We start from the raw sequence: 27,998 nt of genomic DNA on the forward strand, positions 1-27,998 counted from the left end.
TTCTTGGAGGCTCTCTTCCTTCTTGGAGGCTTTTGCACTTCATGCTGCAGTCAGGAGCTTGGGGCAGTCCAGCATGATTGTTCTTACCGTGCTGTTCCTTTGCATCATTTCCACATATTCAGCCTCTGTTAAAGGTAGGTCAGCCAAGGCGTAACTGTCTTTCTACAGATGCGTGAACATCTTTATTCGGCTGTACTTGAGTACTGCCAAACACCTTTGTTAATTACAAAGGTTTAGGTGCTGGTAACATTCATTTCAGCACAAGGGAGGGAAAAGGTGATGTCTTCAGGTGCACACGGGCAGTGGTGCAAGCCAGGAAACTGCAGATCTTGACCTTGCTTAGTCAAGACGCACTGTGGAGCACCAGCCGGAGGGGGACTATTAAGTTAGACACACAGAAGTGCTCCAGTGGACCAGAGCCAGGAACTGCTCTGAGCTGTCCAGGTTTCATCTTCTAAGCAGTTGACTCAGCTACCACTGAAGTCAGTAGCAAGCATCCCGTTAATTTCATTGGGAGCTTGGTCTGCAATAAGTCACGGAAACCTGGGTGTTTGCATGGGCCCGTGGAGCAGGGCTTTACTCAGGTGTCCTGCATAAAGGTCAAGGACATGAAATCTGGAGACTGCCTGCTCTAGTAGCACCAGTGTATTGAAGGAGGAAAAGGGCCTTTCGGTGGTGGCTGTTTGTGGACAATCTGACATTAATCTTACAGGAGCAGCAATCTTACAGCATTAGCCAACGTCTGTTCTTTCAATTGAATGAGAATGTCCTCCACAGGGAGAGGAGAGAAGGAGAGGAGCACTTAGCTGCAAGTTAAACTGTTAAAAAGGTGGGAGAAGTACTCCTATCAGGCACCGTGTCTGGGAAAGCATAGAGCAGCAACCTTCCTGCCTGCCTCCATACCCCTTTATGACAGGAATTATAAAACAAAGAAGTTCGCAGGTGGTTCCTCTTGCAGTAGAAAATTCTCACTAAACTGTCAAGTGACATTAATGGCTTGGTATTGATGTACCACACTTCTGGTGCCTGCTCTTCCCAGCTTCTTGTAACATCAACTAATCAACATTATCAATATGAAGTTCTGTTTGTCACTTTGCATCCCCAGTCCAATGAGCAAGCATTTGTTCACTAGTTTGCCCTCCATTCAGTTCTGCAAGTTCTCATCTATCTCTTGTGCAGAGAAACTGAGAGCTGAACTACTTGCCCGAAGGCCACTTAGTACCTCTGTGACAGTGCTCAGATTAGGATAGAGTGTTTTTCCTTTCTGTGCATCGACCTTTTAGAAATGCTAAAGGAATATTCTTTTAAATCAGCTAGATCAGCACACATGAAACTTTCCTACTGCAGTTCTAGTTCCAGTTTTCAAGTAAATGGATGGCATTTGCTTTTTGAAGCTATCCAATATCAGAAACAGTGGCAAATATAATTTATGAAGGTAGAGCCAGCTAGTAGTTAGAGACACACATGCTGTGCATGCCGTATGTATTAATAAACGGCACAGGACTTGACAGCTGTCTCTACTCATGCAGTGTAACCTTCTGTATTATACAGTATCATGATTTAATTATAGAATTGGCATGTTACCCTTAATGACAGACACTTAACGTTACTAGTCAAACTATGTGTTATGCACTCCACCTTGAAAGCATGCACTTCTGACCCCCAAGACAGTGTGGCAGAATGCAGCCTTTATGTCCGCTCCTCCTCCCTCCTCCAGCAGTGAGATGTTTGCCATCAGCAGAAATGCAAATGGCTGTAAGGGCTGCTAGGATCACAGTCCTGCTTTAATAGAAAGGGGAAAAGCCTATGAAGGCAGTATGGATGTTTGTTTTTTTTAAGATTTACATCAGAAAGCTGTAGCGATATACCTTCTTAAATAGTACCAGTGTTCTTCTCATGAAAGATAGCATGAGTATTTAGTTATGCTATTTTTAAATACCGGTTCTGGGCAGTGACAATGCATCTCTGTTCCTTGGGCACAATCTTACTCTTTGCCTCTCAAAATGACCACTCTATTCAGTTGTCTCTTCTGGCTTCCACATTTCCACCAGGATAACTGCTGACTCCTTGGGGTTGCCTTCAATACTGCCTCATCTTTGCTTCTTCCCTTGCCACGGTCCACCACCAGCTCATGCTTTTTCATCAGTGAAGCTGGTCTTGCAACTGACCATGCACCTTCTGCCCAGGGTCCCCAAGCACTGTCAACATATGGAGTGGTGAAAGCTTTCAGAACCTAGTATTGTTCTGGCTCCCAGAAAAACACTGGTACTATTTAAGAAGGAATATCACTACAGCTTTCTGTCACTTTTTCTGTGACACTTGCAAGAAACTGCCTGCCTGCCTGTATCCTTTGCTCAGCTCTTTCCTTCAGGAGGGAACAGCATATTTATAAATAGGGACAAGCAACTGCTGAAAGAGAGGAAGAAAGAAGAACTAAGTCAAAAAGAAAAAAGGATCAATGGGGTGAACTTTGGGAGAAGCAAAAGGATATGTGAAACTTACCTTTAATTGAAAAATGAGAGGGAGAAAAGCATAAACACCCACCATAACTAATTAGACTTATGTCTCTCAGCACCTGGATCAATTTCTTGGACATGCTTTTCCCCCACCCTTTAAGCTTAGATAAGACTGTGTCGTCTTCTGCCTTTAGAAAGCACCTAGCAGGTTGTGCTTTTCAACCTCAGTCAATAATAAATCACCAGCGTTGCAATTTCTGCTGCCTGCAAAGGACATTTCAAAGCAGGAAGCAGCCTGCTCAGAGCTGCTGCAAGGAAGCAGGGCTGTTCCTGAGCTGCCATCCCCTGTTCCCAAAGGCAACGTGGTTTCGGAGGTGATAGGAGTGGGCAAAGGGTGAAGGGAGAAGGCTAGGAAATAGCACAGCATTCTGAAGGAAGGTATCTATACATCTTTTTCTCTTTAAGCAGACCCCCCAAAAATGCAACAGAGATTCATGCCAACCTTAATGCTTTAGCCTCCCAAAATCAGTAGCCGTAGCTTTGAGGTTAAACATGCAAACAGGCTGTTTCCCTTCGGATTGCCAAACTTACTGTGCCACATCTCTGGCTGTCATAAATCTTCAGGCAGTTTAGGTCAAAGCTAACCTTGACATACTGCTTTTAGGTCAGTGGGAACGGGGCAAAGAAGTGAGCAAAACCATAAAAAAATGCTTTTTGGACTCTGAACATTGCAGAATGTTGGATCTACACTGTCTACCTGCCAGGGACTTAAAATCTGACAGTGGAATAAGAAAATACTTTGGTTTTCCTTTTTACTGACACAGTGATTTGAAACTTACTTAGCAGAGTCAGATAAAACACTGAGAACCATGACACAAATCAAGATAGCCTGCTTATTCTCTACAAGGGACTTTGAACACTCTGATTATGTTACAGCACACTTGACAATTTGTCCAAGGTGCTGTGGTGGATTTTTCTTCTTCTTCTTTTTTTTTTCCTGTACTTGTCATAAGACTGAGATGCAGCTCCCTGAGGATAATACTTGGCTTTTCTTTGATTAATTTTGTTGTAAAGCTTTTGTTTCTTCTTGGTACCTACTGAACACCATAAAGAAATTCTTGCTGGTTTCAGCGGTGCAGCATTTGGGTGCTAGAGGTTAGTTCTGTGATATTTACAGATAACACCTAGGGTCACTGTATGTGTATTTGCTTTGTGGATGTAACAGCACTTTGTGTACAGCCAGCTTCTCCTCCATTCCCTTCCCTCTACAAACTGAGTTCATCAGTTTGTCTTGTGTGGAAGAGACCTTTGTAGCCATCCACAGCAGAGGCAGAAGCCCCTGAAGACAGTGAAAAGGAGTATCTCATATACCCTGTTTAGCACAGTCTTTGAAGGGTGTTGAAGAAGAAATTGATTTTCCTTAGCCACATTCTTGGGACGCAGTCTCAATGCCTATGCCTTAAGGCTAATGTTGTAGTGCTACACGTTCCTCACAGAGCTGTGCATGAGAGAAGAGAAAATAAGATAAGAAAGGATGTGGACACAGGACATATATAAGTAATTTTACAAAAGAAAATAAAAATAAGACATTTGCTTGATGCAGACTTCATTTACACTAACAGCACTGAAACTGAATCCCTGGGGAACAGCTTCTCCAATTTGTTGCTAATGCAGGTGTACATTACATTAGGTATACAACTTGCATTTATGCTGGATTTTGGCTTTTTATATCCCTTAAAATACATCAGTTAACAACAGAATCACAGCTACAGGCATAATAATTTATTTTAAAGAAAAAGGTATTAACTACTGTATATAAATAATATATTTTTCCCTTGTCTTCATTACATTTATATCATCCCTGGGCAAACCTGCCAACAGAAAGATTCCCATTAAATGTGCTAGAGGTGCGGAGAACAATTTATATTGACTCCAACAAACGATTTCAGTACATTTCAAATTGTAAGCACACAAATTGCATGAGAAATTAAGACATTTTGATTTACAAGTAATCTTGCATTCATTTCTTATGATAACATAGCCAAAGTAAAGAGTCTGATTCTCTTTTACCTATGTAAGTGTAGAGCTAAACTAAAGGAAATTTTGTGAATATTCTTATCTTGTATACATAAAATTAGTGTCAATTTAAGAAGGAACAGCTGTTCTGGTGGAACGATTTCTAAGCAAGGGGATCAAAATCCCCCATAGTCTTTTGTTGATAATTGCATTTTAAATTTTTCTAAGGATGTTTATTAAACAGAATTCAGATGTCATTATGTACTAGTCATTTCTAAAACAATTTTGTTTTCCTTTTCAAACAGGGCACACTACTGGACCAAGCTTAAGTAATGATAGATTATATAAATTTGCTTACACTGCTGAAGTCTATGTTGATCGGGCTAAAGCATCCCTGCAGAAAAGCGCAGGCTACCGGTTTTCTGCTGGTGTAGATGTCAACATCTTATGGAGAAATCCTGAAAATGATGATGACCAGTTGATCAAAGTTATGGTAATTAATGCCATTACATAACTTAGAACATGCCTAACCTTTCCTGCCTTTATCTAATTGTTAATCTAATCTTGAAGAACTTGTTTTCAGACGATGAGCTAAATCTTTTATTCTCCCATGTTCTCATCAACTAAAAGCAGCTTCTCCGTTTAGCTGTTTCTTGTAGAGTAAGACTTCACAAGAATGTATCTAGCTTCCTAAGCCAGAACTTCACAAACTTCACAAACTTCTCCTGTGTTCTGAAATTGCTTCAAACAGCTTCTGTAACTTCAGACAGCTTTTGTACAAGCACCTATGTGAGGGGCAATACACTGAGATCTTCAGATCTAGCTACAAATCATTATATTCACTAAATATAGACTGGTTTTGGTGTTTAGGTTTGAAGCAATTTACTTTATTCAGCCTACCGTAGGGCAATACTAGTCTGTACTCTACATGAATTTTCTCTGCTTTTACTTTGCTAGATAAGAAATGTCCAAGTAGAAAATGTGAATGAACGTCCATCTGATAAAAACATCTTCAAAGGAAAAAGCACAGAGAAAATCATTGGGAAAGAACATCTGGAAGCTCTACAGAGGCCCATGGTGCTTGAGTTAGCCCGTGGAAAAGTAAGACCTTGTCTTTCAAAGTTCATATGCAAACGCTGAGGAGACCTGGAGCAAATCTTTTGTTACAGACTTGGAGAATGTAATGACTCACTATCCTCTCAGTGTTCTTGATATGCCACTGTGTCCTATCTTTCTGTACAAAGTAGAGTCATTTGAAACATACTATAATTCACCTGCACAAGAGGCCCTTAAAGCCTAAGCCTCTTGTGCATTGAGAACACTGTATGTATCTAAGTAAATGGTATTTTGGCCACAGATATATGGGTAATACACAGATATATGTGCAGTTGCTGTGCAGATTTTTTGTTACTGACTGCATTGAGGCCAGGATTTTATCCAAGTCCTGAAGACAGAAATGGTAATACAATGTGTAAAGAGGGAGGTAGTACCAAGTCTATGAAGAGTGGTGTTAATTTCTTTAAACCCTTAACAGATATCTTAGCCCGACTGCTTTACCCACCTCTCTGGCTTGCTTACTGACTTCACTGTCACCTGCAATTTCAATGTTCCCAACTTAGTGAGCTCAATTCTGAAAGAACTACAACCACTCGTTGTCTCTCTGCTAGGAAACCCACTCCAAAAATCAAAAGGAAAAGAGTGTGTGCAAGTGCGCTTCGGCTGATACCTGAATTTTACAGCCTGCCCTGGAAGAGCACTGAAGCAGACTCTCCTTGCAGGAGTGCCCAATTTAAATTGCAATTCTCAGCATTCCAGCTTTGTCCAGGAGAATCATGGAAAACCATCCCCACTTTTTTTTTTTCCTGTGGAACTATTCCCTTGTCTCTTTTCACTCTGGGCAGTGAGAATCAAGGTTTGAGAAACAGCTCCTCTTGGCAGCTCTCTATGCTCCTCCACCCTCCTGTTGCTTGTGGTTTGGAGCGTTAAGCCAACAGTCCTGCTCTCCCTTCTGCAGCTTAAGTCAGTGGGACGTTGATAGAGGGGCAGTGAGAAAGCAGGAAGGCTTGATGCTTCCTTTTGCTTCTGTGGAGCACAGTTAGGGCTGTGACACTCTATTCCAACAGGATCTTTAGCTCTTGCTGTAAATAGGCACTGAGTACATATTCTGGCCACTAGCTCAGCCTACTGCATTGCAGCTGCTATCAAGTCTACTCAGAAACTTTCAGACTCAGCCTTGTCATCAGTTTTACACAGCAGAAAAATAAACAGGAAAGCACTGGCTCCCAGCTGTACACATCCCTGCAGGAGGGCTGAGGTGTCCAAACAGCACAGTTACAATACATGTGCTCTCAGAGCATTGCAAATACGTGGGTAGAAGCAGTTATTTGCTAAAACTGAGATATAGTATTAAAAACTTCGGATTTTTTCTCAATAATAGGGACTGTACACTCCTTTAATGATTTTTCTGTGCTGTGGTAGTTTCATCCCTGGCAAAGTGATTTCACTTTCCAGGGTTGCCCTGAGATAACATGCTGACATGACTTACAGTTCCTGAAAAAGTGCACTTTTAAAGCACCTTGAATGCAAAGTGGAGGTGCAAAGTCTTTTGTTGCCAAAGGGGAGGCTCAAGCACAACAGTTGATCCCTGAAGTTCAAAGGTTGTGATGTGTTTGACACGTCATTTAAGTGATTCTGTGATTTATCTATGATTCATTCTGTTTTTCTGCAGCCTGTGATTAAAGTGCAGCAGATATTGTATGCAGGCGAGGAAGGATTATCTGAGCTTTATGAAGAAAAATGAGTAACTTTTAAAACTATATAGCATTTTCCACCTTAATTCCAATTTTTCACCTAAATGGCTGGAAAGATGTTCACAGCACTGAAACTGTATGTAGGAAGAGCTGAAGGCTTAAAAAATCTTTGTACTCTTATCACCAGGTTCTGTAACCTCTGCTTAACTACAACAACAGGTCCAAATTCAGCTTCCCAATTGGAAGAAGTGAAGATGTTTCTTTAAATGGAAAGGGTTGGTACTTTTTATTTCTCATTTAACTGCATTTGTTACATACTTGTTTTTTATTCCTACAGGTCCAAAACTTCTACTCGTATGAAAATGAACCTGGTTTTACTCAAAATCTTAAGAGAGGTCTGGCTAGCCTTTTCCAGCTACAGATGCACTCTGGTAGTGTTCGTGAGGTATGGTGCTATATCTGGCAAGATAATCATTAGGGAAACAGACAGAGCCCACTCTGATCTAAAAAGCAGTGCTGAGGCTCCAACTGGCTTCAGGAGGAATGAAGTGTGGCAGAAACCAGTCCTTCGACTGTATTTGAGGTTGGAGATGAAAAGACAATCTGGTGATGCAAGCTACGTTGCTGCAAGTAGCTTAAAGAATTGATTAAATCCTTTTGATTTTAAGTATTTTTCTCAATTTAGTAGAATGTGGACAGAAAACAACTTAAACAGTCAATTGATTCCTAAGCTCAATTCAATGGATAAGTTGATTTTAAATTGAACCAAGTATCCGTACAAAGTTTGCAGTGGTTTAGCCACAGCCATTCAATCTACACTACATAGACAAATTTTGCATTTATCAATGTGGACAAAGTTGAAATTTAACTCAAATTCATGAGTACAATGTCAGCTGCCAGTTTTTTCCTAACTTATTTGCTTAAACTAACACTTTTCTTCGTAGCCATCTAATGGAAAGCACACCTGTCTATTCAAGATAGATTGTTAGAAACAATGATACAAAGAAAAATAAAAAAGCAGTCTTTATTTACATTCATATACTCAGACCCAAACAGCACAGCATCTCATGTATGAGATGCCAACAGTGTAGAAAATTGTTCATTTTTGGAAGGAGTTCTAGAGTCCAAAAAATAAATTCAGGAAATTGTCCTAATCTCTTTTTTTTTCCTTTTTTTTTTTCTTTTTTTTTTTTTCCCCCCAAGGTGGACATATCTGGGAAATGTAATGTTACTTACCAAGTGCAGCACAATCAAGTGACTAAAATAAAAGCTCTGGACTCCTGTGAAATAGAAAAAACAGGGTTTACCAGCCATAACCAGGTAAAATTTCTTTCATAAGATAAAATCTGTTCTGCCTATTTTAAATATATCCTTATTAGCTATTACCCATATTTTCAAAAGGCCTTTCTTAGCATTACTGAAAACAAATTCTACATATACATTTGGGGTACTCCTAGAACAAGTTTCATATGTAATACCCATGCAGAGAAAGGAAAGTGATTCTCTTGCTCAACCCACCTTGGTTCAGTTGGTATTGAGTCCAGCAAACACAGTCACGTGATTTTTGGACAAACAGTGATAATTGTAACCTTTTTCACAGCTGCTACATCATAGCATTCAGCTTACACAATAAATGCTGCCCCAGATCCTGTATCCTGAGTGGACTCCTGCTGTGTGTGTGTGGGAGTAATTCCAGGTGTAATGTGGATGTGCTGCCAAGGTGCCTGACGCCCTACTGTGGCCTTAATGATCCCTCCCTATTAGTGATTGCCTTTCTGAAGAGGTTACTACTGAGTACAAGCTGAACACACGCTGAGGGCATTGGGATTCTCTGTGTCAGAAGCTAACCCTCCTCAGCTCAGAAAAATCTAAAAGTAGCATATGCTCTGTTTATAAACTAGCTCAACGTAGTGACAGAATTCCTGATTTTCACTCTTGCCATGAAGACTTCTAATAGTTTACAAACACATCAAACAAAGCTACTAATTGTGCTCCCCGGATGTGACTATGGCAATCTCATTGATAAGTGGTTTTCCTAGAAAAGCTTCTGATCTTTTTTGAAGTATATTTTCAACTAAAGGTATTATGGGCATTTTCCCAGCCACAGCCTGTTTCACAGCTTCCTACCCTCCACCCTTTTTCCACCCTTTTTTTTTTCTTTTTTTTTTTTCTCATATTGAATTTGAAACACATGCTGACAAAATGAGTGGCTTGTGGCACAGGGAATTTGTGAAAACCTGGGAGTTCCTTGTTTGCAGTATTAGCTTGAGATGTCATCAACCCATGTGCACCCAGTTCATCTTGTTATATTTCATCGTGTACTTTGCTGTGATTTGGAACTGTGAGAACTTCTCCTGGTCTGCTGTTTATTTACCAGCCTTCCTTTGGTTTATTTTTTAATTACTTTCAGATTTTAGATGTCAGCACAAAAGCCACATCTGCCACAATTTATGTGCTGGAAGACAGTTTCATTAAATCCATTAAGGCGGAAGAGAATTACGTTTTCCTTCTGAATTCCCGACGAAAAACAGGTGCCAAAATAGTTTCAAAGTAAGTTGGGAAATTTGACTGTCATTGGTGGTAATAGGACTTATGGTTCAAGTCAGGTTACATATGTTTGTCTCACAGCTTTAAGATCTAAGGCTCTGAACTCTCTGGGTAGAATTTAGATCTCTTTTGTCTTCTTAGAGTACCTAGTCTGACTTTGATTAAAGGCTCTCCCATACTGCAAATAACAAATAATGGCACCCATAAGAAATGAATGAAAGCAGCTGAAACTGACCAAAACACTTTTAAAAACACATTACTTCTGTGGGAGTTATGTTTCTGCATCCTCTTCTTGCTAAGAAATACTCCAGGTGGATCTTTATTTCTATTATGTGAAAGTTCATAAGGATAGAAAAAAAAGTCTGCATAGAAAGGAAGCAGTAGTAAAAGTTAGATCTGTGCCTGACCCCAGATTCTAAAACACTGAAAGTTTGGAGCTAGTCATATAAGAGAAATTATTCAGGTATCTCCTTAGCATTATGCTATTAAAAACAAACAAAGAAAAAGCCCAAAAATTTTCAAAACCCCTCTTTTCAGATCTTGTTGTGAACAAATATATGAAATGTTTCATTAATGTGTATTAAACTGTATGGTTTACCAGAAACTATAGATCCATGCTTCAGAAAGTTTGCTGTTTTGCTGTTCAGGTATTTTATGGCACATTCCTTTAGCAGGAATCCTACCAGTATTAGGTATTTCTGTTACCTTAAAAAACCATAGACTTTACATGACTTGATCATTTTAAAGTGAGTCTGAAAAATCGTATCCTGTATTTTTGGTCTGTGAAGACTTCTGTTTGTTCATTTCCTCTACACAAGATTTCTGCGTTTCTTCAAAATGTTTAAGTTCTAATGGTGTTTTCAATGCATGGATGCACAGGCAGAGACTGGAACTGCAATCAGCAGAAGCTGGCCCTGGACTGATTGCTGGGAAGCACGTTGCCGGTGTTATCAAGACTCTGGACTCCAGTTACGTTTCAGTGCCACTAGTAGCAGAGACAGTCAAATCTGAATGCAAGAAATATCCCTCAGTAAGTAAATACAGACTCGTAGGATGTCAAGGTGGTTAGTTGAGCAAAACAAGAGGGAAATAGAAGTTTCTGTCCAAGTAGTCCACTAGAAGAGGTACCCAGGGTAGGGAGCACTGTAGTGATGCAATGGTGCTCCACCACGTGAGGGTATTTTAATAACTACCTCTAAAAATACCAGCCTTTTTGCTATCTTTCAAAGATTAAGTGTATTGTTTCTCAGACTACTAGGATATGCAACACTCTTCTGTTTTATTTCATCTTTGCCAAACTTGAGCTGGCAGAAACTTATTTCCTCTGGTTAAAGGGGTGGGAAATGACTACAAAGATGGGAGACCAGTGTTTATAGATAATTCTCTGCTCCTAGAAATTGAAGGTAGCCAGCCATTCCTTAGGCAGGGAATATATCTGCCTATTTTAACTGCTTGACCCTAAAGGAGGTCTTTTATTTAAAAGAATTTACAGGTACTTAATAAATATTTTTATATTTAAAAAATATATTGGGGCTTTAGTATTCTTGGCAAGTTCAATACTCTTCTCGTCTCTATCAGAATGAAAAAAAAAAAAAAAAAACCCTAACAAAAAAGCAACCAAACTAAACTCCCAATTTTTTCATACCTAAACATTTAAACCTACAAAAAACTTTGTACTTCAAGAACCTACTTTTAATGCATCATCTTTTGTTTTACTGAAATACATAAATTATTAATCATAAATACTAACATGAATTGCTGCAGTGAGCAAGTGGTTTTGATGCTATTATCATTGTGGAATGAATTTAGGAGTGAAGGGAGTACTGAATTAAAGGCTGTCAATTTTTGATATGCAAGATAAAGCTTCTATTCAGCGCATATAACGTTGATCCTCAATTCCTTGTGAGAGCAAAAACCTTACTATATTGAAACTAGCTATTTGTGAGTAAAATTGTACTGCAAGAATTTATCTTGTCTAAAGCTTGTAGAGTTGTAGGGAAGATTAAAAAATAGATCACTGAAAATGAAATAGTAAATGATGCTGCATGCGTGCTGAAGCAGTTCTGAGTAGGGAACATCATGGGGTCTTAAACAGAGCAGGGACAGGTGCTCTTCCCCAGATTCTGCCCATCAGAGTTTGTGCTGTCCAATTTGTCACTTGGAACTCTGTTTGTCATAATGATTATAGAGATAATTTCCAGACCAAGTTAATAAACAGGGGGTACAATTCCAGACCACTGCCTGAGGACTGAGCTATAAACCTAATGGCACGATGAGAATGAAGTCTTGCTTTCTACTGTATTTTACAGTAACTGCTATGAAAAGATGGGGTCTATAAACAGAACGCTGTATCCAAAGCAGCAACATAACATTTGGTACTTATATATCATAGTATACATTAATGCCATGTTGACATGACATGTCCTGCAGATTTATGTTTTCATTACCATTTTCAAATCGTAACAAGTCTTGTCTCTAGTTATATGAATTTAGTAAAATAGCCATTACTATCCCCATTGCACAGGTGGCAGCACCAACTTCTGTGAGATTAATACCAACATCTCCATTTAAGTTTAGAGCTAGATTTACATTTAGACATCATCATAAAGCATGCTCTTTTCAGAAGAGTTCATGGCTCCTAAAAATGTCTTTATGCTCATGGTTCCTACAAGAAACAGGTGCTTGCCCCTTCTGCAATGGAGATTATTTTTGTTCTGTTTTGTGTTGACAACCTTTGAAAAGTTTGGCTCGGGGCTGTGTGTGCTTAGGCCCACAGGATAAGCCATGCAGTAGTTGACATGAGAAGCTGCTTCTCACTGCTCAAGTAATTAATGTAAAGAAGCAACATTTGTATTTGGAGCGTTCCCTTGTCTACTTGACATTGTTTTTAGTAGAAGGAAAAAGATTTGCTGGCAATTTGTGGTGAAGGTCTAAATACCAACCCAGTTGCTCATTATGTCCATCTCTATGCCATGCCCATGGAGTAGTGACACATCCTGATTGCTTACAGTCAGCTCCAGATGTATTTCACAGCACCCTGCTGGAGGGAGCACATCTTGGAGAAGGCAGGCTGATGAGTTTAGATGCAGTACTGCAGGGATACTAACGACCTACTACGCTAACGACCCGTGTAGCTGAGGTGTACCATATGGTCTCAATGTTGGCCCCAATTAACCTGAGGGAACTTTGCATAGGCTGGTAAGACACTGGCAGTCAGAATCAAGTCTTTCTCAATTTATGGCATCTCTGCTTGGCTTGAATTTTCCCAGAGTGCCCAGAACTGCTGTGATTTGATCAGAGAGAATCCAATTCCTGTCTGAGCTTTGGCAGATGTATGCACATGATGTGTGCATCTGAGCCTGAATCTCTGGCTTATTCAATCCAAACAGCTTGTTTTCCTGTTGTGAAAGTCAAAGTCCCTTGTTAAATTCAGCTGTGGATGTTGTTTTTTAAAGTCATGGTCACTTCAGGAAAAGGCAGCTGCTCCTTGTAGCAGTTGAGTGGTTAGAGAATCCCTAAAAGAAGACATGGTCTCCTGTCTTGTGTTCCTGAGCTAAGGGCTAAGCCAACTAAGAGCAGCCAAAAGAACTGAGCTCTGAACAGAAAAAAAATATGGGATTAATGAAGTTAGAGAAATTTTTCTGGGTGATGGTGCAACTTCAACAGAGAGAAGAGAAAGTGCCCCATATGTTTATCCAATTTCAGCTTATAATAGCCACACTGACCTTGGTGCTAAGCACTAATCACCAGTTGAGGTTAACAGACCCATCTGTGCCTCAGAACATGATCTCCTCCCAGCTGGTTATTAATCTCCAGGAAATATCTTATGTCTCAATCACTGTTGCCTAATTATTGTTTGTTACAGTTGATGGCAGTTGCACTCTATACTGCTGAATGATACTCCTGTTTGATGGTGGGTTCAAGTGTTATTGCCTAATACAAAACCCATGAAGAGGGGAAGTATTTTAGAGATCATATGGGTGCCTAGTGTTATTTCCCACTCAGGAAAACTGCAGTAAACACTCCTACAGAGAACAGCTGAGTTTTCACCAAGAAATGTTCTCGATAATTTGAGATAACGGAGGCACAGGCAAGTGAGAGAGGAAAGGTCAGAATACCTGCACCAGTTTCTTATGGGAGTGCAGCTGGAAGGATAGATACAGGTGCTTTGGCATCATGTTGGCTCATGCAAGTCAGAAATATAACTGGTGACAACAGACAAGGAGAAGGCTAAGGTACTCAACACCTTTTTTTTGCCTCAGTCTTCTCTGATTAACTGCTCATCACACAGCCCTTGAATGATTGGTTTGGAAGGAGGGGACTGGAGAAGCAATGTCCCTCACGCTGTGAACGAAGATCAGATTTGCTCACCAAGACACACTCAATGATATTTGAAAAGTCGTGGAAATCAGGTGAAGTCCCTGGACTGGAAAAAAGGCAACATCACATCTATTTTTAAGAAGGATAAAAAGGATGACCCTGGGAACTACTGACTTGTCAGTCTCACGTCTTGCCAGGAAAGGTCATGGAACAGATCCTCCTGGAAGCTAAGCTAAGGCACATGGAAGGCAGGGAGGTGATATGGAAGAACCAGCATGGCTCCACCAAGGGCAAGTCCGGCTTGACCAACCTAGTGGCCTTCTATGATGGTGTCACTGCATCAATGGACAAGAGAAGAGCCACTGATGTCATCTATCTGGACTTCAGTAAGGCCTTTCATGTGGTACCCCACAATATCCTTCTTTCCAAATCTGAAAGATATGAATTTGATGGGTGAACTGTTTGATGGACAAAGAACTGCCTGCAGGATCGAGTCCAGAGAGTGGTGGAAAATGTCTCAATGTCTGGATGAAGATCACTGACTCCAGTGACTTTATGAATTACATCAACAGTGGGGTTGAGTGCACTCTCAGCAAGTTTGCAGATGACACCAAGCTGGGCGGAGCAGTTGACACGCCCAGGGGTCAGGATGCCATCCAGAGGGACCTAGACAGAATTGAGCAGTGGGCCCAGGAGAACTTCATGAGGTTCAACAAATACAAGTGCCAGGTCTGCACTTGGGCCAAGGCAACACCGACTATCAATACAAGCTGGGGAATGAAAGGATTGAGCACAACCCTGCCAAGAAGGACTTGAGGGTATTGGTGGATGGCAAGCTGGACATGAGCCAGCAGTGTGCCCTTGCAGCTCAGAAAGCCAACTGTAGCCTGGGCTGCATCAAAAGAAGTGTGGCTAGCAGGTTGAGGGAGGTGATCCTGCCCCTCTACTCTGTGCTGGTGAGGTCTCACCTGGAGTACTGCATCCAGATGTGGAGTCCTCAGCATAGAATAGACATGAACATGCTGGAACACATCCAGAGGAGGGCCACAGAAATGATCCAAGGGACAAAACACCTTTCCTATGAGACAGGCTCAGAGAGCTGAAACAGCCTGGAGAAGAGGAGGCTTCAAGATGACCTGTTAGTGGCCTTTTAGTACCTAAAAGAGAGCTCCAAGAAAGAAGGGGACAGACTCTTTAGCATGGTCTGTGGTGATAGAACAAGAGGAAACAGTTTCAAAACAAAAGAGGGGAGATTTGGGTTGGATATAAGGAAAAAGTCTTTTACAGTGAAGATGGTGAGGCAGTGGAACAGGTTGCCCAGCCCAGAAATGTGGTAGAAGCCTTGTCCCTGGAGACACTGAGGGCCAGGCTGGATCAGGCTCTGAGCAACCTGATTGAGCAGTGGATGTCCCTTTTCTTTGCAGGAGAGTTGGACTACGTGACCTATACAGATCCCTTGCAAATCTATGGATTCTATGATTCTATGTAGCATGAGGAATAAATACAGCAACAACATACAAAGAAGCAGAAACTTATTCTGATATCTTCTTTCCTACCATTTTGTACACTTACCACAAATCCTTTCATATCTTATGCAGTTTTATGAATAAGAAATTGAAATTACTTATGGGACATTTACTCCTGTTCCACACAAACCACTTCAGAAATTATTATGTTGTAACAAAATATGATTAACTTATAAAATGGTGATTGTCCATCTCCTACTTTAAAAAAACTGACTTAAAAGAAAATGGTAACAAAAGACAAACATCATACATATCAGAAAGCACAGTGAATTTACAAAAGAAAAAAAGTCAGCTTATTCCAACGACAGTCTAACCAATCACATTTTGTTCCAAACCCGATTGCACTGAGAGATTTGACAAAATATGAATTATTTTGCAGCTTTCTGAACACTGGAAAAGCATCAAAGAACACATGCATCCTGAAAAACTTTCCAAAGCTGAAGCAGCAAGAAGTTTCTTATCCTTCATTCAGAACACCAGAAAAGCTACAAAAGAGGAGATACTTCAGATTATTAAAACCGAAAGTAAAGAACTCCTGTAAGTCATCGCGAATAAGCTTTCAAAGTGTTTAAGTTACTTAAACCTACAGAAGAGCAAGTTACACGCAAACAAGTTCAGTTCTGGTAACTTTCTAAGAATACAAAAACAGAATTCAGTACCATCTACAGGAAAATAAGAGTTTTTTTTGTTTGCTTGTTTTAAATCTGTGCTATTTGCAGCACATTATTTGGCCACTAAGAGTATAATTACAACACAAGGCAAACATGCTTTGTAGCTTAGCCTTCAGTTTCTCATCCCTGTTGCTAGTTCTGGAACACTCTCTAATTTGTTCTTGGCTTTCCCATTGGTTGCCTTCACATGCAAATACACCAGAGAAGGGGGTGGTCCATGCCTGAATACTGTCCTTAGATTGGAGTTTGTGTGACCAGCATGTGCATCTAAACTTGGGAGTTGAAAATCATTTCTGAGTACCGCTGCGCATTCAGCATCTTTCAAGCAAATTATAGCAGTTTACAACAGAAATAATAAACCTGTGAGTAACTCAGGAACCATAGAAGGTTGTGTAGAAGCTTGTTCTTCTTAAGTTGCCAATCATTTCAGTTGAAATATAAATCAGAAAAAAAGAAGTTTTAACCTTATCCTGTATTTGCATAAGTTCAAATACTTTTATCCATGGATAAAAGTCTATCTGCTATTTTGATAAGGAAGCATTCAGGGACATGATTTTTGCCAGAAATTGTAACAAGTTCTGTATTTTACCTGGAATTAATAGATCTGTCAGCACACTAACTTATTTCCATATGCAGCAAAATCCTTTCAGTATTTTCTAGGTCATTATAATAAGTTAATTTCCACATCTTTGTAGTCCACAGATAGTGGATGCCATAACCTCTGCTCAGACGCCAGCATCACTGGAAGCCATACTGGAGTTTCTTGACTTTAAGGATGCAAGCACTTCCATTCTGCAGGAGCGATTCCTATATGCCTGTGGATTTGCTTCTCACCCCAGTGAAATGCTCCTGAGAACTTTAACTGTAAGTCAAGTGTGTCAAAACAGATACAATGAAGTTATTACTTTGAGCCTCATCGCTCTCAAAGGGGGAAGGGAAGGAAAAAGGACTGCTTCCAGTTTTCCTCATTACCCCTTCCAAGGTTTCCTCGAAGTGTACCAGGAACTTATATCCTGGAAACACATACACTTTGTAAAATCCAGACAAAAAGTCTATTTACTTTGTAAAATATTACCAGCATCTACTACCTGGAAAACAACGTTATTCTGAGTGTTAGCAGAACAATTAGAAATTAAAAGCCTTAACAAAGTCCTGCCACCATTTAACATTCCTTTTCTAGAAATCAAAGCAAAACAAGGCCTCAAAGTGACTTCTGCTATTTGAGACACTAAATGCAGCTGGAGGGAAAAAGGGCACTCTATTATATGTAACGACAGCCCAGTGCTCTACTTAGCCTGAGCCCAGGATGTTAGTAATCACTGCCTCTGTGTTGCACTAATACCCACAGTCATCCTGCTACATGAGTGTCATGTGGTTCATACTTCAACAGTGGGACTAACAGTGTTGCTTTTGCCTAACAGTCAAAGTTCAAGGGTGATATTGCAAATGAAGAAATCAGAGAAACTCTTGTCATTGTCATGGGAGCGCTCATCCGAAAGCTGTGTGACAGAGAAGGCTGCAAGCTTCCGGTAAATATTTGCTGTTCGCTGTTGGCTGAATTCTGGTCTGCAGCACCCATGAGCAGACCCTGCCAATGTTACTGGGAAAGCATGAGGGACACATGCAGCATATTCCTCCCTGTTTTAATATAAGCCCATAAATTCCTGAGTTTAAGAAACAGAGTAATTTTTTTAACCATCTGTTTTGCCAGCTTTTTACTTTAATCTAATGTCTTCCAATTCCTGTGGATTATTCCCAATTTTCCCTTGTTTAACAAAACTTTTACTTTCTGCCTAGCCTGTCAGCTCTGCTGCTCCTGTTTTTCAGGGGGAAGGAGGTGGAGTTATGACAACCACTTAAATATGCTGTTTATTTTCTTCAGGCTGTTGTAGAAGCCAAGAAGTTGATTCTAGGTAGGTTGGAAAAACCTAAGAAAGATGACAATGTGAGGATGTACCTGTTGGCACTGAAGAACGCACTCCTTCCCGAAGCAATTCCACTGCTTCTGAAGTATGCAGAGTCAGAAGAAGGGCACATCAGCAATGCTGCTGTTACCACCTTACAGAGATACGATCCTTCTTTTCTCACCAACGAGGTAAGGAAATACACTGCCCAAGAAAAGAAGTGCAAGAGACTGTATTAATGAAAGTATAATTAACAGAATACATTTGTCAGTCTCACTCTTAAAGATGACCCCACATATGTTTTTCTGGGAAATTACTACATGTGCTTCATTTCTAGCCAGAAAACTCTGTGCATTTTTGTTTGCTAAATCCCAGCTTTCAGCCTACCAGTGCTACTTAACCTTTGGATCCAGAGTCAGATGCAACCATTAAAGATGGGAGGAAATCTGCAGGGCAAATTGGAGCTTCCTTTGCAAGGGAGCTGCCTCCTCTGTGAAATGCAGGAGACATTAGAGACAGATAGGAACATATGCAACCCCCGCTCTTGTGCTTTCACATTACCCAGGAGAATAGATGATCTATGAAAAGGGTGAAATAGCTGCAGCCCACAGTGGTAAGAGAGATGATTCAAAATAGCAGAGGTCCCGCTTCTGCTGCATTACCCTGCAGCCCATTTCATATCTGCTGGAATTGTCAGGGTGCTGCCCTGGCATTGCACATATCAGAGGCCACACGGCTCTCCATGTAACAAAGATGACCCATAAACTTGTCAGGGATGTAGGCCCACCACAAGTGCAAACAAGGAAGTGAACATTGCAGGATATATATTTTTTTTAATCTTAATATATCTTTCCTTAACAGTCAAGTAAGTCTTTCTCTGGATCTTATTACTGATGTAGTATTTTGATCTTAGTACTCCCATTTATTTACAATCCTGCTGTCATAGTGTGGAAGACTGTATTTGAACTGCAGCTGAGAGCATAGCAGATATCCATTTCTACATTTGGGCACTGAGCTGAACATGTCTCATGCGTTCCAGAAGGGCCAAGAAGAATGGAGAGCTGAAAATATATCCTAATATATTAGTCTTAGCTATAAACAAAGCTCAAGATGATATTCTAAATGAGATTCTAAGCTTTACTTTGCTCAGTCATCTATGTGAGTTGAGCACTGACTGAACAATCTACTTCCTCCCCAGGTGAGGAAAACAATGAATAGGATATACCACCAGAATCGTAAAGTCCATGAGAAGACAGTGCGAACCACTGCAGCTGCTATCATCTTGAACAGTAACCCATCCTACATGGAAGTGAAAAACATCCTGCTCTCCATAGGTGAACTGCCTCTGGAAATGAACAAGTACATGCTCTCCATAATCCAAGATATACTTCAGCTTGAAAAGCCTTCAAGGTACATTAAATTCTGTTTAAATAAATACATTGATTTCTTACATCTTTGCAGACACGTGAAAAACACAGGTTCTTATTAGTTACTCCTGTAAAATTTAAAGGCAGCATAAGAGAACACTTGACGTTTGTGCCACTTTTAGAATGGCTATTTCAGAGTTAACTTGTGCATTTCAATGACATTAATTTAACAGCTAGTTCCACTTTCAGAGGTACAAATTAGAATTAGGCATCTAACTTGCATTGCTGTAGGAAACTTCTCCTGTTGGTTGTAATTCTGTCCATTTGGTGGGACTCTTGCTTTTAGATTTTCAAGAACCAATGAACAAGAAAAGATATAAACATCAAAGTAGTAGAAAATAATCAAAGTATCTCTTCTGCTCAACAATATTAATTTTCAAGCAAGACCTTAATTTGCTTGTCTTTCTATCTATGACTGCAGGAGTAGCTCAAATTGGAGAAGAAGCTCTGAGTTAGGAGAGACTTAGAAGCATAAGTTTAATTTCTTTTCATGGGAAAATGAAAGAGTGAATTTCCCAGTAGGAAAGATGCCTTCTTAGATTTTATGTTTCTAAAGAAGAGTAGTACATTGTTAGAGTTATCATATCATTTTTGTGTCTATGTTCTTGTTTGTCTGTTTGTTTCAAAATACTACAGCAAAACAGTTCGGAAAGTTCTGAAGGACATGCGTGCTCATAACTATGAGCGCTTCTCCAAGCCAGGATCTTCCTCTGCTTACTCTGGCTATATTACACGTATGTAACCAGGAAACTGTCTTACAACCCTGCTTTTATCCCCAAACATCTGATTAAACCACTAGTTTAGTCACAGGTGCTTCTATCTTTTTAATTAAGGTGGTCCTGATATATCATCCACGTACAGCCTAGACATCCTCTATTCAGGCTCTGGCATTTTAAGAAGAAGCAACTTGAACATCCATGTTTTTGACAAAAATGCTCAACTTCATGCTGGACAGGTAAAACAGCCACACTGTACTAAAAAAATAAGCCCATATGTGGGCTTCTTCTTAGAACTCCTTAATTAATTTAGTTAATGCTTAAGACTATAAAGTTTGCTGCAGTGGCCAGATAACAGTCCACAAAAAGGAAAAAAATTGCAGCAGACAATAATAAACCCCTTTGAATCAGAGATTTAAATGAGATATCTCCATTTTGGCATTTTATGAAAGTTGGCAAGTGCCTTCAATATTATAATCCTCCTAAATTTCTACAGGACAAAAATTGCACCGAAAATTTTTGTGTCTATGGCATGTGTATGGAAAATGGTCACATATATAAAAGGAAAACATGATTGAAAGTAAGATTGCGCTTGTGGGCAAAGTGAGATTATTTTATTTTCCGTTATTCTAGTTGCTACACCTTGTTCCCATAAGTCATAACCTCATAATTTTTAATCTACAACTAAATAAATTAGAGTTAGGCTTTTAGGCATTAAGAAAACATGCATGATTGTTATTAGCCTGTATTAGGCAGAGTGTTTTCACTGATTCTGCACCACTGTTACTTCTTAGGTGGTGATTGAAGCTCAAGGTCTAGAGACCATAATAGCTGCAACTCCTGATGAAGGCGAGGAAAACTTGGACTCCTTTGCTGGCATGTCAGCCATTTTGTTTGATATCCAACTCAGGCCAGTTACATTTTTCCAAGGCTATGGTGATTTAATGTCTAAAATGCTCTCAGCAACGGGAGATCCCATTAGCGTCGTGAAAGGACTTATCCTCCTGACAGACTACTCACAGGTACTAGTAGCATATTTTTGCTTCTTTTTCTGTCTCTTAAAAAGAAATACTCTGTCTTCCACGTAGAGCATCTTATTTTCCCGTTCTAATGTCAATAAATTTGATCAATAGCAATCTCACACACAGATTAAGGGGCAAATCTTTATCATGGCCTGTTTAACAAACAGGCTGCAGAGACGAGAAAGATGATCATATGAGCATGGTGTTTACAGAACTAAATATTTCCATCTGCTGTGCATGCATCAAGCTCCATACATACTCTGGCAGAATCAGCTGGCTGAACACCCCAAGAGCTCTGCCACTCTTCATCTTCAGAGAACCTCATAAAAGTCTGGAGCACATCAGTGCTGGGACTACATGCCATTTTTAGCAGTATCACAGCGTATCATTTTCGGTCAGCCACCGATTCTCTGGAAGTCTGGGCAGCTCCATGATTAGATAGGATCCCACCCTTTCTCCCTTCAGTTGCCACTAGCAGAGTTGCTGCCTAGGTCTCTTAGGATCAGTCGACACAACCAAAAGTGAGCATTTACAACCAGAAAGGCACTTGTTCTTTCCTCTAGGCCCACAGAGGCAAAAATCGCTTAAAACACCACTGAACACAGCTTTGGGCTGAGTGACTCTTTAAACATAATGTGTTTTTCTAAGAATGGTTTAACATTGACATTCCAGAACAGCATCAACATCAGCTGTGTTTGGATTGTTACATATAGCCCATTGAAGCTTCATTAGAAATGCTTCTACCTGGCAAAGCCTTTAACCACGACTACAGCTGAACCAGAAATCACTGTTAGGCTGGAAGTATATATGACATAATACTGGAACTGAGGAAAAACAGTGCAAGAGAGCCATAGTAAAACTAGCTTCTTGATGGTTGAGTACTGCCTCCACTTACCCTCACCATGCTTGACCAGAATACAAGCCCTCTTACAAACTCATACTGTATGCAACCAAGACAAATCTGGATTTATCTTCTATCAGAGATGAAAAGTAGGCATGTGGAAAAGTGCTTGCTCTGTGACACCACAACTCAGTGTGCCACAGCCAGCCACAGTGTTGATTTCAGCATAGGCCAAAAAACATACATAAGGTAGGGACAGTGCAGTTGAAACCAAGCGGTACAAGGATGGCTTGGAAGCCAAGACTTGAGCGTAAAAACAGAGACATTGAATTGTCTGAAAATAACTTATTTAATACTTTGTCATTATTGCAACAGAGCAGCATGATTTTTGAGAAAAGTTACTTTTAAATACTAGAGAAGTTAATGTTTGTGAGGATCATTTTGCACAGCAAGACCAAAACAGATGTATACTTACAGTGCTGTAAAATCTATTGAATAAGTTCCTCCTTAACTTTACAGCTGCAGTAATCCTGGTAGACACACTTCACGGAGAGGTGATTTCCAAGATTTTATGCTCCTGCCCACTGTCTGTAACGTCTTTTCTCACATAACTCAAGGCAGTGTTTTACAGCCATTGCTAGCTGTCACAGCACAGTCTGACAGCTAAGAATAACAGTCCAAAAGCTATCATTGCCTCTATAAAATAAACAACTCTCATAAAACTGTATTTGAGACTCTAAAGTCACCTGCATTAAGTTTAGCATGTTAATATTTCTCCTAGGCAACACACTTGCCAAAGGCACAGAGAAATTAAATACTTTACTAATAGATCAGAGAAACCATTCAAAAGCCCAGTGGAAGATAGCCAGGTCTCAAAGAAGTGCCTTTTCCAGCAGTCCCTGGGCAGTTGAGCTATCAGTACAAAATATGAAGAAACTTTATTGAAACAAACTATATCAGCATCTTAAACAGCAACTAGCTACTAATTCCAATATTTCAGGTGACATTTTCCACTGTAAATGACACACAAAGCTTAAAATAGGAAGGGACAGAAAAAAATATTGCCCCTGAGAAGGCTAGGTCCCTGTGATTTACACCTCCCATCAGCCTGGCCTGGATTTGCGCATGAGGCAAAGGACAGTGCTGACCTCTAAATTAGGACATAGATGAACTAGTAAAACATAAGAGCAGTGCTCCCTGGATTCATTACTGGTTTCAATGACAAACTTGACTTCACTCTAGCTGAAGGTCTGGGGAATTTAATGCCTTTAAAGAATTCAAGTTGTGTAGCATTGCAAGCCAGTTGTACTTTTACATTCTTAGATGCAATTTGACAATGCATTTTAAAATATCTGCTGCTCTGGCTGTGCATATGTATCTCTGTCAGAATGTATTCTGTTACCTACCTCACTCATTAACAACTACTGACCAATTCAATCCTTATTAAAAGAGAAGTAAAATAAAGCGGTGCTTATTGCCATATCTAAACAGACTAACAAGGATTTTTTAATTAACTCAGAAAGTATTCTTTCCCTATTTCCAATATATAGAAAAACAGCTTTTGCTTTTGGAAGGACAATTACTCCCAAGCCATGGTTTTTACCTGTGCAAAAGTAAGAAATAAGAGCACGCAGTGTCTCTAGTGAGCATGGTCATACTGGATTTGTAAGCAATAGCCAGCCAACTACATTCTTGTTTTCAATCTCAAGCCCGCTTCAGCAGCAATTGACTACTAAGTTGGCTCTACTAAAGAGACTGTTTACCCTAAAAAGAAAAGTAACTATGAAAACTACCACAGTTCTGAAAGTCCTTGATTATAGAAGGAAAACTTCAATATTGAATAAGGCCTCACCGGCTGCTACTCCCTGCTATAGGGGTTTGGATAACAGACTGTACCTGCTGCTTCTTTCTTGAACCTTCAGAAAGCCTTAGCTGGAACCACTAAACTACTGGGTAGCTAGGAGGAGAGAGACTTTTAAGGTGCCTGAACATCAAAAAGAGGAAGGAAATTAGGTATTCACACACCTGCAAATGCCTGCAGCTGATGAGAATGCTACAGACACACAATCCGTGGGATGAGAGACAACCAGCTGGCAGAGAGGAAGCAGTGTCCTTGTGTGTGAGTGACATGATCAGAATGATTTTTTCCTGAATTAGTGGCTCTTGTAAAACAGTGAATTAATCCCTTCTTAGGGAAGGAAAACAGCTATATAAAGTGAGTTAGATTGCCAAGCAAAGTGAATTTTCAAATCCTGTCTGTGTGTCAAAATTTGAAAATAATGAGTTGCTGTCTCCCTGAGCTATAGTTGCTTCAAAATTGATTGCACATGGTAGGTTTCCAACCCAGTCACAGAGGTTTCAAGAAGCTATAATCATACTTGATAGTTGATGGAAAATGCATTAAATGCAAATTACCAATGGCAAATAAGGTGCATTAACTTACGGCCTTGGCCAGCTAGCCACTGAAGCTGTAATTCATACTACCTTTGGGTATGCTGAAAAAGCCACACGACATTGCATCAATGCTGGGGCTGCAGAGAGGAGTTTGTTCTATGTGAGCTGGCCTCCCTGCAGAGCCTGCTGGCAGTAGTACAGAAGGCAGGATGGAAACCACTAAGATCTGCAGCCAGTAACAGGGATATACCCGTGCTTCCTCACACCTCCAGGAGTTCCAGCTGCAATCCGGACCAAGAGCAAGTGCAGACTTCCAAGGGGGCCTGGCCATTGACATCTCAGGAGGGATGGAGTTCAGCCTGTGGTACAGGGAGTCCAAAACCAACGTCAAGAACCGGTGAGATACCCCCCAGTGGGTGCTGTAGCTCTATGAAGTTCATGCTCCTCAGCTCTGGTAGTTACAGTCAGAAAAATGTAAATATAAAAGACCTTTCAGATGAGCTGAAATTAAAGAGCAGTTATGCGTATGGAGAACACTGGTAGTTCTCTTTTACCCCCTCACTTGGGAAATGTCAGTTCCTAATAATCTCTTCTAAATTTATATACATTTACCTGAAACAGGCTCCTCTGAGGGCAGATCTAGTGTAAGCTAGAGTGTTTGCAGTTTATCTCCTTATTGATGTGTTTTGAATTAATTGCAGTGCCTGAATTTATTTGCAGGATAGCCATGTTTGTAGCTGGTAATGCTGAGGTGGATTCCTTCTTTCTAAAAACTGGTATGGAAACCACTTTGGAAATTGAAACAGCATTAGACTTTATCTCCACGGTGCAGTTTTCACAGTACCCCTTCTTAGTCTGTATGCAGATGGACAGAGTTGGCTCTCCTTTCAGGTAAGAACTAACAGGTACAATTTATGGGGTGTACTTCCAGCTAGCTGCTCAATCTGGAATTTTTGGTGTTTGCAGCCATGGGAGATACACAACAGAGAGCAAATTTCAGCCTAACATAAGCAGGTGCAATACAGACTCTCAGACACACCAACTTCTTATTAACCTGTTCTTCCCTGTCCCTCACCTCTGAGATTCAGAAAGACTTTTGAGAAGATCACTACCTTGCTCTGAATGTGCACTTTTATCCAGTTTTCTACTTTGGTTTAACAAATCAACTAATTGATGTGAAGGACACTGGTCCCTAGAGTATGATCAGTTCTGATGGTGACCAGAAACACTGCTGGCAGTAGTTCTCTTTTCCACTAGCAAGAGAGTAAGTGCATAGCCACAAACCAGCTTATGATCTGCTATTTATTAGCATCAGTAAAGATGCCTCGTGTGTTGAGACCTCGTAATTGTTGTGTGCTGTATTATTTTGTTATGGTATCAGCTTTCCTGAGATCTAAACAACGGGATGATAAGGTGAAAGATGCCTTCCAGTAGCCAAAAGTACTAGCTGCATTGCCATGTGAGAAGCCTCGTTACTACCTCTTCCTAATCCCTATTTGCTAAGACCTAGAGGCAATAACATTTACTGAGCCCGTGCTGGATTTCCATAAAGTGTTTTCTTAATCAAAAGGTGGTAAGCCTGAGAGGAATTAAAGGACTTGAGGATGTCCAGGAAATCCTAAGAATCTGTTAAGTGTCTTAGTCTACAGATGCTAAAACATTGTTGGATTATACCCATACATTGTGGCAGTGTAACTTCGTACATAAAGTATTTGTCTCTAGTCTCACCTACAGGGCACAGTTTTGCATCAATTTGCTAATGCCGGACCACCACATTGTATCTTCACAGGCATTCTGTGACCAAGTATGAAAGCTTACCCTCTGGCAGACGATACACTGCAAGGAGAGGGAAAGCAGAAACGTTGGAAGGTTGTGAATACCCTCTCCATCAAGAAAACTCCAACATGTGCAGGAAGGTTTTCAGCACTGCATCTGACTCCTCAGGCAGCTGGTTTTGAAACAGGCACCTTGAGCTTTTGGTGTCCTGAATCCATGGCTCACTCGATGACTTAGGCTCGTATGTACCGTACTAACTTGGAGCTTGATCTTGCACTACTGCAGGTAATGGGAAATTTGCCATTGATTTCAACAGGCCAGGATCAGACTCCCAGTGTGTGCACAGTGTTTACATAATAACCTATATTTAAGACTTTTGTAAAAAAAAAAAAAAAAAAGAAGAAGAAGAAGGAAGGTAGGGCTAATAAAGACTAATTTGGTAGTTCTTTATTTGTACTTTTTGTGCCAAAAGCAAAGATAATTGCTCATTTTTCTTTTTTTAGAGAGTACAGCATTAGTCCATGTTTTTGACATGCAGTAAGAAAAATTATGATATATACAGACTGATTATTTATGAATATATTTGAAAATATTTGGGTGTTTTAGGCCTATGACCAATCCTTGTTGATATTAAAATAGAGTTAACATCCAGATGGAACCATGAATTCTTGGTTACTTAGTACTGCCTGTTTACAACAAAATGGGTTTTATTTTACATGATTTTAAATGGATTTTTCCTTTTTTTTTTTTTTTTAAGCAGTCAGAACTTGCTTGTTATTATTTATCTTTTTTTTTTTTTTTTTTTAAATTAACTGCTATAGTTAAACACAATTGATTAAAAATGTGTGGTAGCATTTCCAAAAGTACTTACAGTTGCCTTAATTCTGTTCCAATTGAAATCAATGGTATAATTTCTGTACTTATCACCAGGAGCAGAATTAAGCTGACACCAACTGCTCTCCAAGGTTGCCTTCTGAAAATTTGCATTGTTGTATGTAATTGAGCCAGGCGTAGCTCAGAGAATGAGCACCCACTGAAGCAATTCTGAACTATGTGAATGAAAGGGTCCTGAAAGAAATTCGTTTCGAATGCATAGTGTAGCAAAGCCAGGGCAGAGACAACACTTCTTATTCTATGTAAGCTAGGTTCATATTTGAATGTAAAGTAGTTGTTGCTACTCATACAAGTTATCCAAATAAAATGACTTCTATTATAACCTTTTTGTTTGTTCCAGGAGAGCCTCACAAAAACTGTGGGGAAAAAAAATACATTTTACATTTGCAACAGTGTTGCAGATTAAGAAAGAATATCCCAGTATCCATCTAATTTAATTTTTACAGGACAAGATGTGTGAGTGCTCATGACAAAAAATAAAATAAAAAGCCAGAAGAAAACAAAAAGCCCACGGGTTGCCATGACAAAAATGTATTATAAGGATAAGATCTCAAGTATTTTCATGCTGTAAAAGACCAAGAGTGCCCAACCTGTAGAAATCAAACTATAAATGGCATGGATGAGTTGCTTGCTGTCTTTCCATGCTGACACAACTCTAGTCAAAACATAAATAAAACATGCAAAAATACAGTACAAAAAAAACTGCTTTGCTTTCATTCGTGGTTTTGTCTGTTATAT

At 39.9% G+C, this 27,998-nt stretch overlaps 1 protein-coding gene across 1 annotated transcript; it reads left to right on the forward strand.

The window, feature by feature from the left end:
• MTTP (microsomal triglyceride transfer protein) lies at positions 1-27,976 on the forward strand. Its single transcript, XM_003205751.5, has 18 exons — positions 1-134; positions 4,778-4,965; positions 5,430-5,573; positions 7,560-7,667; positions 8,426-8,542; positions 9,633-9,772; positions 10,649-10,799; positions 15,995-16,152; positions 16,982-17,150; positions 17,708-17,815; positions 18,169-18,381; positions 19,389-19,600; positions 20,254-20,351; positions 20,451-20,572; positions 21,128-21,355; positions 24,863-24,987; positions 25,311-25,481; positions 26,380-27,976. Exons 1-18 carry the CDS (start codon positions 74-76, stop codon positions 26,546-26,548), a joined length of 2,682 nt encoding a protein of 893 aa, XP_003205799.1. The 5' UTR covers positions 1-73; the 3' UTR covers positions 26,549-27,976.
• Positions 27,977-27,998: the final 22 nt, after the last annotated feature.

This window comes from Meleagris gallopavo, chromosome 4 (assembly GCF_905368555.1).
Source record: "Meleagris gallopavo chromosome 4, MGAL_WU_HG_1.1, whole genome shotgun sequence".
NCBI lineage: Eukaryota > Metazoa > Chordata > Aves > Galliformes > Phasianidae > Meleagris > Meleagris gallopavo.